A 12,755-nucleotide genomic window follows, 5' to 3' on the forward strand; every position below is an offset into this window, starting at 1 on the left:
GTACACTACATCCCTAGTACTTAGTTATCTTATAACTGTGTGTAACTTTTGACCACCTTCCCCCAATTTCCCCTCCCTCCACCTCTGGTACTCACAAATCTGATTTCTATGAGTTTGGTTGTTTTGGGTTTTGTTTTGTTTTGTTTTAGATTCCACGTGCAAATTAAATCATACAGTATTTGTCATTCCCTGTCTGACTGATTTCACTTAGCATATTGTCCTCCAGGTCCACCTATGTCAGAAATGGCAAGATTTCCTTCTATTTTTACAGCTGAGTAATAGTCCATTGTATGTATGTACCACATCTTCTTTACCCATTCATCTTTCAATGACCACTTAGTTTGCTTCCATCTCTTGGCAACTGTAAATACTGCTGCAGTGAACATGGGGGTACATATATCTCTTCAAGGTACTGATTTCATTTCCTTCAGATATATACCCAGAAATGGAATTGTATGGTAATTCTATTTTTAAATGTTTTAGGAACCTCCATACTGTCTTCCATAGTGGCTGCACTGATTGTTGTATTTTCATTTTCATTCAGTTCAGTGTTTTTAACCACAGCTTCTTTATCCATTCATCTCTTGATGCACACTTAGGTTGCTTCCATGTCTTGGCTTTTGTAAATAGTGCTGCTATGAACATTGGGGTTTACGTCAATTTTTAAGTAGACCTGACCCACCAGATATTCCTCTGTAACCAACCCAGGTTTCCTGACATCTTTTGCACACAAGAACACATAAAACTGAAACTGAGCTCCTGTGGCTTGTTGAATTGGACCAGGCACTTCAGTGCAGGATTTCCCCCCAACTGTGACCCAGAGAGCACGGTTCCACCATTCTGCAATTTTGAAAGTGCAAGAACTGGAGCTCTCTGTGCCAAAAAACCTTTGAGAAATTAAGAGAATGGTAGAACCTTAGAAATAATGAAACTCGACAATTACTCCTCTTCCTACTATGTTTCCAAGTGGAAAAGACGAGAAAAGACTTTTATGGAAGAGAGCACCTGGTTGGGGCGGCGGGGGGCAGGGGTGGTTGGAGAGGAAAAGGGAGGGAGAGAAAGAAAGAAAATAAGGGTAAATTCGATATGCCCAGGGCTTGAGTGAACGAGCCTGTGTCCATGACCTTGATGTTGAGTTAGAAGCCTCTAGGGCACTGAGGAGTAAAGTGAACTCTCTTTGGTAAGGGAATAAACGCCTTCCCTGGGGGCACTGGTGGCACTGCCCAACTGAACTGTCTGCAACTACAGAAACGGTGTATTTCTGAGCTGCCCTGTGTGGTAGCCACCAGCCACTGATGATTATTGAGCACTTGCAATGTGGCCGGTGCGATTGGAGGACTGAATTTTCAATTGGATTCAATTTTAAGTAAATAAATAAAAGAAATGTAAATATAACCACACGTCCTTTAAGTTATTTAACGCTATGACAAGTGGCAGTCTTAGGTCATTTACCGAATACCCTTGTCATTTCTTACTATTTTCTTTATTATTATTGCACCCATAGCAATAATGCTGAAATGCACCTGCTATAGAGACATGTGTTTATTCATCTCCTCATGTAGATATTAACAAAGATCTTCCAGAACTCAGAGGTGCTGGTATCTTATCCATTGCTTACGTACATGTTGCTGGAAGAGTAGCATTATAACCATGTCCATACTGTAGCATAAACATACTTATTATATGTTGTTGTTGTTGTTCTTAGTAAGAATGCTGAGAAGATTGAGGAAATTATTAGCGAGAGCTCCTCAGAGAGTGAGGAGGATGAAGAACCACCTGAACATCGTCAGGAAGCAAATGCAGATTTGCCATCAGAATACTGGCAAATTCAGAAGCTGGTGAAATATTTGAAGGTGAGAGAGAAACCTTTTGTACTGTGTTTGCAATGCTTATTTTAAATCTTTTCCTAAAAATGTATATTCTGCTTCCAAGTTTATTACGTATTTCTTTCACATAAGGGTAGTAAGTGTCCCTGTTATAATTTACATGCGCACAGGGGAAGGTCTTATTACCCTGAGGATAGTGAGGTTTGTCCTCATGGAGCAGCTGGGCTGCCTGGTACAAGCCCTCTCCCCTAGCTGGGGAGTGGGCAGTGGACCATGGCAGCCACCAGATATTGTGACTTGCCACCGTTTTATGATTTGCAATATGGTGTGGTGGAAAGATCAAGGAGTTTTGAGGTTGGACTTAGACTAAATTCTAGGTTGTGTCATTTACTAGCAATGTAACTGTTGAAAAGTTATGGTTTTGAGCCTTAATTTTCCCAACCCATGGAGTGAAATTAGTAATACCCACTATAGGATTATTTTAAGGACTGAGAAAACACATTTGAAACATGCGGTGTGGTGTCTGATACATTGCAGGTGCTTAAAATAGGTACTGGTCCATTTCCATTACTCTCTTAAATAAGATTCTGTGTGTGAAAATGTTTTGTAATAATAAATAGATAAATGGCCCATATGACAGTGTATCAATATTTAAGTCCTTGAAGATGGGGTGGGGCAAGTAAAATGATTTACTCAAACCGAGATTAATATTAATTTCTCATATTGGATAGTGGATATTGATAATGGGTAGGCCAGGTCTAAAGTTATAAGCCTTGAGTACTTGTGAGAACAGCACTTTAACTTTCTTCACCTTGTCCTCCTGCATTTGCTAGGCTTTGCATATTTAATGATATTTATGTGACTCCTAAATTGCTAAAGGGTACTTTTCCTGTACCTTTGAGGTCATCCCAAGCAGACAGGTGAAACAGCCTACATGCACATTTTTGTGACTTAACAAAGGCCCTCTGCGTGGATAGTCTTATAGGTATAAGAAAGCTGAAAATATTTTTCCTAGAAGAAAAATATGCCCACTTCCCTGCTGGACACAGTCTTAGCTGCAATTCTCAGTGCTTCTCAGAAAAAAAATTTTGTCTTCCTGAATCCCAAGAGAAATTAGTCAAGAAATTGGGAAAATTGGAAATTAGAAAGAATTAAAATTTGACAATTAAAATTTAATAATCTTCCTAAAGACATTACTGGTTCAAAGGAACCTGCTGACGTCATGGAGAGCAAGACCAGTTGATTACCTTGGTACTCATTACACAGTGTACGTGGGTATCAAGTCAGCCCACTGTACACGTTAGATATACAATTATATTTGCCAGTTATGCCTCAATAAAGTTTAAAAAAAAAGAAAAGAAAATTCTGGCAGCAGAATCAAAGGTAAAGGTAGACATTTCCAGGCATCAGGACAGGAGCCAGTAAGAGAGAAGCAGTCACCGCCCAGGCTTGCAGCTGTGCTGTGCTCTAAACGCGTATGTGCTGAATGGCAACTCATTCCTGCAAAAATAAATGATGAGTTTATATGCCTCGTGCACTTTATACAAATCCTGTTGGTGGCATTCTAAGAAATAACACAGTCGCGAAGCAGAGCAAGTCATTAAATTTGAAACTTTGACCTGTGATTCTCTGTAGCCTTGCCGAGCTTGCTAGAAGATCTGAACAGTATGTCATTTGGATGTACTCGGGCATTTTTTCAGTGTTTGAATATTCATTATATTGTATATATTACGTAATACAATTTGTTCTTTCCAAGTAATTTAACAGAAGAAATGCAAAGAGAGGAAGATGTAAATGTGGATAGTGCAACACTCCATCATGAAACCAGAAACTGACCTAAAGTTTAAAATCTGAATTAGCAAAAACAACATAGATTTCAATCGCCAAACCAGAATCAGGGCAAGTGCATAAAATATTTTCATCATCAAAAAAAGGAAATGAAGGGGACAGGGGGTGAAGGGGAAACTGAGACGAAGCGAGAGAGTAGCACAGACATATATATACTACCAACTGTAAAATAGTCAGTGGGAAGTTGTTGTATAACAAAGGGAGTCCAACTCGAGGATGGAAGATGCCTTAGAGGACTGGGGCGGGGAGGGTGGGGGGGACTCGAGGGGGGGGGAGTCAAGGAAGGGAGGGAATACGGGGATATGTGTATAAAAACAGATGATTGAACCTGGTGTACCCCCAAAAAAATAATAAAAAAAAAAAAAGGAAATGAGCGTATATGAAGCAAACTTTAATGCCCACCTTCGCTATGCTTTTGGAAGCCTCTCAACAATTTAACCAATGTCAATGTGAAATGAAAGAAAAATTTTTTTACCATCTGGCATGTTTGTCTTGAAACAAAAATCAAGACTATTGCATAGGACACAATGCTTTGTGTATTTTAAATTTATATTTTAAGCGTATTTTATAAATGATGAATATTTTAATATCTTTCAATTTTTAAAATGGTTTTTATTTAGCATTTATTTTGTGTTAATATTCTCCTAGTGTTTTCTGTTATCAAATGTTAGGTAGAGATCATTTTTAAGTGTTATTGAAATATATATAGTTTTTTTTTTTTTTTTACAGAAAACCTCTGAAATTCTTAGTATCTGTATCACACACAAAAAACGATTCGTTGTGTATTATGGAAATAATTTACTGTTATGGCCATCACTATTGTTTAGTAACGTAAATAAAATTTAGGAACAAATATGAAATAACATGATTTCAGGAATTCCTGAGAATTTCTGGAAATTTCAGTTTCTTATCCTGGAACCTGGAAGATTCTTGTCTGCTGGGAATGTAGAAACGCTTGTGTGGAGCACAGGCTGGGGTTCCAGTGCCCAATCCTGCCCCCGTCTTGGCAGGAATCTTTGTGCACAAACCACCCAGTCAGCTCAGCACACAGGGCAGCAATGTTGAGACTCAGGAGACCCACCTGACCTACCCTGAGCCACAGGGCTGCCCGTGGCCTCGACTCGTAAGTAAAAAAACTGGCAGCAGAGATTGTGGCACCCAGCACTTGAGCCAGACAGGCAGTAGGGCTTGGACACGGCCTTTGGAAGAAGATTTGGAAGAGTCCTGGTGCTTATGCAAAGAATTTTGGTCTATTTATTTCATTAGTAAAAGGAAATAAAGAGTCAATGGGGTAGAAGCATCAGCCAGGCCAGGAGGCAGAATAACGGAGCAGTTAGAGGCCCAAACTTCAGTGTCAGAAGGACTTCAGCTGTCAGGTTTCTGCCACCGACTAGCTCAGTAGCCTTGCGGGTAAGCTTTGGTTTTCTCATTGGTCAAAATGGCAAACTAAAAGATCCCACATTTTAGGATTATTGTGAATATTAAATGAAATCTAACACACAGAAGCGCTTTAGCATCAAGGGCTTAGCACCTGTTGACAATGATAATGGTTTCTATTGCATAATATTACAATGGACAACATAGGTGGGTCTCAACCATCTGCACAGGTGGTCCTCAGCTTTTGCTTGAAGATTCTAGCAACCAATAAAAGGAAGAAATACAGTGAGTTAATACAGTGAGGGACTCTTTCCATCATAAGGTAAAAACAACCCACTTGCCAATGAATGTAACTGATCCTGGTGCTAAGAGCAGAAAGAATTTCCTCCCCGAGGACTTAATGGGGCAGACAGTGGGTAGGTGGTGCACAACATCCTCCACGACATCCTTCCCGTGAACATGGCCTGGAGTGTCTCGTGGTAGTCTCATTATTGAGTGACTATCTTGCATTTTTCAACTCTTTAGGATAAATTCATATAATGCTGGGTCAAAAGGGATGCCCTGTTGCTGTCCCAGAACAGCTGAGGAAAGCATGTACTGATGACATGCTACTCAAGCTTGCACGAGTTACCCATCAGTAAATTGTGTGCAAATGTGATACTTCTGGCCAGACAGTAAATTGCTTGGAACTATTATAGTTCCCACAGGTAAATATTCTTAACATAGCCAATAAAAGATAAAGTATACCTACAAATGATTTTGGGATTTTCAACACAGGTAAATGTTTTTCTGTGGAGAAACAAAAGGACATGAAAAGTCTATGAAATGCAAAATTGAATGTCTCTAGGTATTCTCAAAATAAATACACCTGACATTGTAATTTACAAAATCATGCCTTAAATGTAGATTTCAATCAGCAGAGAAATGTTCTTGTTGACCTGACTCTCCACTTACCGTTTTCCAAGTGCAGCAATGTCTGTGATTGTTGAAAAAATTCTGATGAGCTCGTTAATACCCAAACAAGGCAATGAACGGCACAGCTTAGTATTTATCCAGAGCTCTGAGCTCAGATCTTGGCACATCATAAAGGGACTTAGTCTTTAGTTACCTGGCTTTGACACACGTTCATTTCTACTTGCAAGTTTTACATCTGTATGTATTCTTTTAATCTGGAGTTTCAGAACACAATTTAATTTTTAAACTAATGGATACGTTGCATTTTTACTCACCAACCTTCCAACTTCTTTTTCCCCACAGAGCTGATGACTCTGTACTCTACTTCTAAATGAAGTCATAAACTCCTTCTGTTCCTATCTTCTGCACTTACCGCCTGCTATGCCTCACGCACCGCACAGCTTGTCTGTCTTATCAGCTCCTCCTTGAGAGGAGACACCATTTTAAACTCATTTGTGTATCTCGCAGGGTGTCTTGCTCGTGAGCGCAGGCCTCTCCATCCTCTGCTCAGGAGTGACGGTGACAGGACGAGGTTCCCAAGGGGCCGGGCTGTCCTTCACTCTCAGCTCCTTGAGAACAGCCTTTCCTCCCTCTGAGCCTGAGCTGTTCCCTCTGCGGTTGATATTTTCCTCCTCCTTCCCCTCTGCCTCTTCCCCCCCACTTCCTCCTCCTCCTTCTCCTGTGCCCTTTCTCCTTGTAGACATACTGTTTCCTTGCTGCATTTGCCACCTTTATTTGGATATTATTTTCTCCCCCGTCCATAGTTGCTTCAGAATCTTGCAATACAAGGCAGAAATAGAGACACCGATGTAGAGAACAAACATGGACACCAAGTGGGGAAAGCGGGGAGGGTTGGGGGGGGAATGAATTGGGAGATTGGGATACCAAATTGTACACTCTAAATATATGCAGTTTATTGTATGTTAACTGTATCTCAATAAAAGTTCCAAAAAATAAATAAATAAACAAATAAATAAATGAAAGTTCTTTAAAAAAAAGAATCTTGCAATGCAAATATTTTGCATGTATCAATCCCAGCGATTGGGAGAGACGGTTGTTAAGGTGTGTGCCCCCCACTGTGAGTGTCTCTAAAAATACAGTGTTTCACTTGTTTCTAACCTAAATCCCTTTGCGAAATAGGAGGAGAGTTGGAGGATTATTATTTATTGTTGTTTGGAAATGAGGATTTCTCATCACAAGTATTCTAATTTTATCATTGATGTAAATAGGTCCTCTTTGTAACATGAGGTAAAATGTTGAAAAGTTGTAATTATAAGTAGACCTGCATTTCACACACCTTAGTATATCCTTAAACTGAGGAATCAATTTCTGGACCCATAATTGAAAGCCTGTTGGAATCCACGTCTCTGTGGATTGAAGGTGGCTTGCATGTGGACTTTAATACTATAGGATCAGGAAATCCAAGAGAAAATGGTTGGTGAGCTTTTAGGTAGTTGGAAGGGATCTCCGAGGCTGGGTCTAGAATCACACTGTATCTCCCCTGTGGGCATTTCCTAGGGCTGTCACTTGAGGACAAGCTGTCTGCACTGGCAGCTCCAGGCTCAGCTGGGATAATATTAGCAAGTGGGTTTGGAGACGTCTGCCCCTACTCAGAAGTGCTTCATTCAGCTGGGCTGATTCCCAAGTACTTGCTGCAGTAATGGAGGAATCCAGTGTTCATCCCCAGGGCCACTGCCCCAGGTGCACCACCTTCCCCATGTGGGGAGGCAGGAAGATGAAATCATTGATTTAGAAAGCTGAGTTCAGCAGCCAGGGGTTTGCAGAATGAATCCCAGTGGGGAGACCGGAAGTCAGTGACACGTTGCCCTGATAGAGTGTGATGGGGGCTTGGGATAGGGTAGCGTCCTTGGGGGCATCCGAGAGAGAAGGCTGGCCGTTTATGAGGAGGGTCTGGTAGGGGGCAGGTTCAGTTTGAAGAGAGCGAAATGTCCGAGTAGGAAGGCCCATACGATAGTTGGAAATAAAGGCTTGAATCTCCAGTTAGGCGTTAGAAATGGGGCTCCCGTGTTGGGAGCCAGAGGAAGGAAAGGCTTGGAAAGCTGTGCAGAGCAGGTGGGCGTGTTTGTGTTGTTTTATTCATGGTTGAAAGTGACCTCTTACAAGCTAATCAGAAAGTAGCTGCCTCTCACTTGAGTTAGCACATACAGCTAAGGCAGTGTTTATGGATCCAAATATTTATGTTAAATGGGCAGCCTTTCTTTAAATATTAGTTTGCCATCTTATAAGCACATTGCTTTGTTGGCCTTTTTTTAACAAAGTAGCATTTTATTTGGTAATTTTATGCAACCAGTTAGTGGATTAAAAAGATTAATTAAAGGAAGATAAATAGGAGAGTTTGAAGCAACAAGAGAAAATTGTTCACTTTTAAAGTAATTTGCCCTCCAACTGAAAGCTCCTGCATTCATTGGAAGAGCTAGATAGGAAGACTGGGGAAAGATGGGCTTTTAAATATAAATTCAGAAATATGGTATCAGCCTGCAGTATGATATCGGGGCAAACGTTGTTCCCAAGCTCTAGAAGGGTGACGATGTTACCTGGATACAGGTCACTCCGCAGAGAGTAGCTGGTGTGGACTGCTGAGTGACAGCTTATGATCAAGGTGGGGCATCACATATTAATCCTCTCCCCCCATCCACCACGTGTTGGTGGGGGGTAGTGCCTCATTGATTTATTCTATGTGATCAAACGTGTTGATTTCACCTTTCATGTGAGACAGGGATCTTGCTAGCTCTTCTTCTGTTATGTATCCACAAATTTGGAATTCTCAGGCCATGCGAAGTGAAGCTTGGCGGTTCCCCCAGCTCAGCAGTGCCAGGGCTCTACTTCAGAGCGACATCTAGAAGACCGTCACATCAGAAATCCCAGGAGGCTTCCGAAGAAACTTTCCAGGCTCCCTCCCTGGAATGTTTTGGATTTCTTCTCTGGAGGGGCATTCTTGGCAAAGACGTTTTCAGACTTGAAAACCTTTGTTAAAGACTGCTTTTGTGGGGCTTGGTTCCTTCATGATCTTCCATGAACTGATTGAAACAAAATACACACACATGTGCACACACGCACACTCACGCACACGCACATAGACGCACATGCACGCACACGCCCTTAATTGGTTAAAGAGTTCTTCTAAGTGGTAATTGGGAGTTATATGGTTTTTCATCAGAGGAATTTGATGTACTTTGCAATCAATTACAGTTAATTAAATTCCTTTCCCATTACTTGAGTTTTGGGTATGGAGTGGCAGGTAGTGTGATCCCTGTTTCGTTGGTGGAAAAGCTGAGAAATAGTTCGCTCCAGGCCACACAGAAGGTGGCTGTGGGCCGGGAAGGCATCCAGGGGTCTATGGTTGTTGCTCGTTGCCTGGTTATTCTGTCCCTCTGTCCAGAAATTCAGAGCCCAGGGGGCCTGAAGGCCTCGCAGTTGAAAATTCCTATTTTCTCTCCTGTTTGGTTTTTCTTCTGAGTAAGAGACTAGTTACACATGGAGAACTTCTTCCCAAAGGAATTCAGTGTTCATTTTGGGGAAGCAGTACAGAGCGCACCAGGTTTTCACTTAAAGAGGTGGAGAAGAATGTGATAGTGCAGTGTTATTATTGTTAAAAAGAATCTTTCAAAAATGGAAAACTGTGGTCACTGCTTATGAATCCAGATAAACTCCAGTAGTTAAAAAGGAAAATGAGGACCACTTTCCTGAGAAACATTCTTTAAGTTAATACACATGTTGTTACACTGATGTGAGTTAATTTTAAAAGTAGTCTTCAAGACAAAAAGAGTTGGAGGACTTTTCTACTTAAAAAAACAACCTGTTAGTAATCAGAAGATATTTAAATTCCATCTTTTAATGAAATTTCTACTCAGGAGAGTCTGCACATGTGTTTTCATGAATAATGTAGTGTAAGAATTTTACTTATTTAGATTCCTTGAGACTTGTATGTGACTTGTATGTTTATAAAGCCCGCTAAGAAAGGATTAGTCCTCTTTTATTCTTATTACAGAGGAGATGGTGGGAGTGTTGGAGGGGCCTCATCTCGAAAGGGGAATCCGTGCTCTACAAATACAACACTAACTTGTTTTCAGTTTTTGAGCTTTTAACTTGCTTTGCCTTTGGCTATTATCAACAAAGAGGGGTGGAAAAAAAGCAAAGATAATCAGTTGAGTGTGATAAATACAGTATGGAATCGTAACCATGTATACAAGCACATCAACTTAACTACTGAAAAATGACAATATGAAAAATCTCTAGGCAGATCTCTTAAACTTTAACTCCATTCTCTCATTGATGAACACATACTATTAACTAGTCCAGCTGGAGCATAATTAGAGCCTTCACACTCAGCCATCCAGCTATTCATAAGATTTTTGATGAGAAAGAATGTTGATATCTAAGTCAGTGTAACGTAACCATCTGAAAATGTAATAGGTCTTTTCAGGGAATTTGTTGCCTGATGTATTTGCAACAATATTTTTTATTCCTCAAAGCATACTCCCCCCCCCCCAAATTTATTTGAGAGGCTAAATAGAGAAAAGAAGCTTTGCCTAGTTCCCAATTTATATAAGGCACTAGACTGCTTTACTTTTTATTCTATAAACATATTCTAGTCCTATTACAGAAGTTTGCATGCTGAAGAATTTCTAAGTATAAGGGTTCAGGAGTAAGGTGTACCAGATTTGGTATAAATGATGTTTGATTTTACGTAAGTCTGTAAATCTTTAGTCCCTTTTGGCCCGCTAGCCTTTGAGATTCCTGCTGGCCAGGGCTGAGGATCCTAACTGAGCTCTTGGTCTGGCTGGCTGTGGCCTCCTGATATTCCTGCAACATACAGATCACGGCAGAGGCTGTGTTCCTCTTCTGGTCCATCCTTTACTCTCTTCTGTATTTAAAATACTAAAATATTATAAAATGATGCATTGACATAGTTCATTGTATGTCATGCAAAAGAATAAAAGTGAAAGCCACCTTCCAGATGTTTGTTTATATAGATACATGTGTGTAATTTTTACACAGAAAATGAAGTCAGACTTTTTGTGATTCTACATTGTGCCTTTTGCATTTAATGCTGTGTCTTGGTGATGTTTCATATCTGCCTTACTTCTTTTAATTGCTCCATAGTATTTCATTATACATACATCAGTAATTTAACAGTTCCCTTATTGATAACTTTTTAGGTTGTCCCCCAGGTCAATTTTTGTCATTGTAACAGTGAGGCAGCACTATTTTTATGTAAGCTGTGGATATGTACACTATTTCCATAGGATGGATTCTCTGAAATGGAATTGCTTGGGTCAAAGAGGATGCACATTTCAAATGTTGATAGTTCTAACGGGGAGTTGTTGTTCTGTGGGTATAAAAGTTCAGTTATGCAAGGTGAATAAGTTCTAGACATCTGCTGTACAACGCAGTACCTATAGTTGTATATTTATATATAGTTATAGTTTGTGTACTTAAAAGCTTTAAGAGGGCAGCTCTCACATTAAGTGTTGTTGACACACAGAAAGGGGGGAGCATAAAGAAACTTGGGGAGGTGATGGGTATGTTTATTGTCTTGATTGTGGTTATGGTTTCGCAGGTATAGGCATACGTCCAAACTCATCAAATTGTATACATCAAATATGCACAGTATTTTTGTATATCAATTATACTTCAGTAAAGCTGTGTTAAAAAAAAAAAGAATATATGCACAGAAAAGTCTGAGAAATACTGCATTAAATTTTTTTATATCAGAGGAAAATAATGGAAAAGGAGTCAACCAAACTTAGTTTATATAAAAAAAATTTTGCTATGGCCTACAGAAAGCAAACTTCAGTTTACACTATCAGTAATATACCAAAGGTTTTCAAGCTCAGATACAGAGTGAAATCAACCCAGCTCTTAAAAACAAAACAAAGACCATGATGCCCAGGTACTATTAATGGAAGTTTTAATTGAATTGGTTTGGGATGGGGTCTGGGCATCGATAGTCTTTAAAATCTCCCCAGGGTATTACAATTGCTCACCTAGGATTGAGATTCACTGTCACAAATTCTAATCTGCAGTCCTTTTTTGCTTTATAGGGGAAAAATGTATCTTATGTGAATTTGCATATTCCTCATTGCTAGTGATGTTGATAATTTTTTCATATGTTAAGTAGCCATTGTATTGTGTTAAGCAGCCTATTTCCCTGTGTGGTTGTTTGTCTTTTGATTCTTGATGCAACTTAATCCTTTGTTATATTATGTGCAGATCATTTCTCTCAGTTTGTCAAAGTCCGATGACTGCTCATCCCCTCTTTCCTCCGATGATCTGAGATGCTACTTTTATCAAAGGTTGTCATTTCACTTGTAAGAGTTTGTTTCCAGTTCTTTCTCTGTTACGTTGATTTATTTGAATGTTTCCATACTGTTTTAATTACTACAGCTTTGGTATATTTTAATGTTTGGCCAGAGAGTTTTCTTAAAATATTTTAAACTACTTTTTGCATATTTTCCATTCCAGATCATTTTGAGAGTGACTTGAGAATGAAGTTAAAAAAAAACCTAAAAAATGCTGTTGGCATTTTGGTTGGCTGACATGAACTGCTAAATTGTTTTGGATAAATTGCAATTTTAATAACATTGAATTATCCTATTTAGGAACATGGTATGGCCATTCATTTATTTAATCTTTTATATACTTCAGTAAAGCTTAATAGCTTTTCCCCCATTTGTTAACAACACATTTCTTGTGAGATTCACTCATAGATATTTTTACTATTATTAT

General features: G+C 39.5%; 1 protein-coding gene across 4 annotated transcripts in view; it reads left to right on the forward strand.

Moving 5' to 3' along the window:
• ODAD2 (outer dynein arm docking complex subunit 2) overlaps positions 1–12,755 on the forward strand; it is a 178,720-nt gene that overhangs the window by 36,661 nt on the left and 129,304 nt on the right. For all 4 annotated transcript variants that reach the window (XM_057733900.1, XM_057733901.1, XM_057733904.1 and 1 more), the window contains one exon: positions 1,706–1,853. In XM_057733900.1, the coding sequence (XP_057589883.1) occupies positions 1,706–1,853 (148 nt within the window). The remainder of the gene's footprint in view (positions 1–1,705; positions 1,854–12,755) is intronic.

Source organism: Hippopotamus amphibius, chromosome 4 (assembly GCF_030028045.1).
Source record: "Hippopotamus amphibius kiboko isolate mHipAmp2 chromosome 4, mHipAmp2.hap2, whole genome shotgun sequence".
NCBI classification, from domain to species: domain Eukaryota; kingdom Metazoa; phylum Chordata; class Mammalia; order Artiodactyla; family Hippopotamidae; genus Hippopotamus; species Hippopotamus amphibius.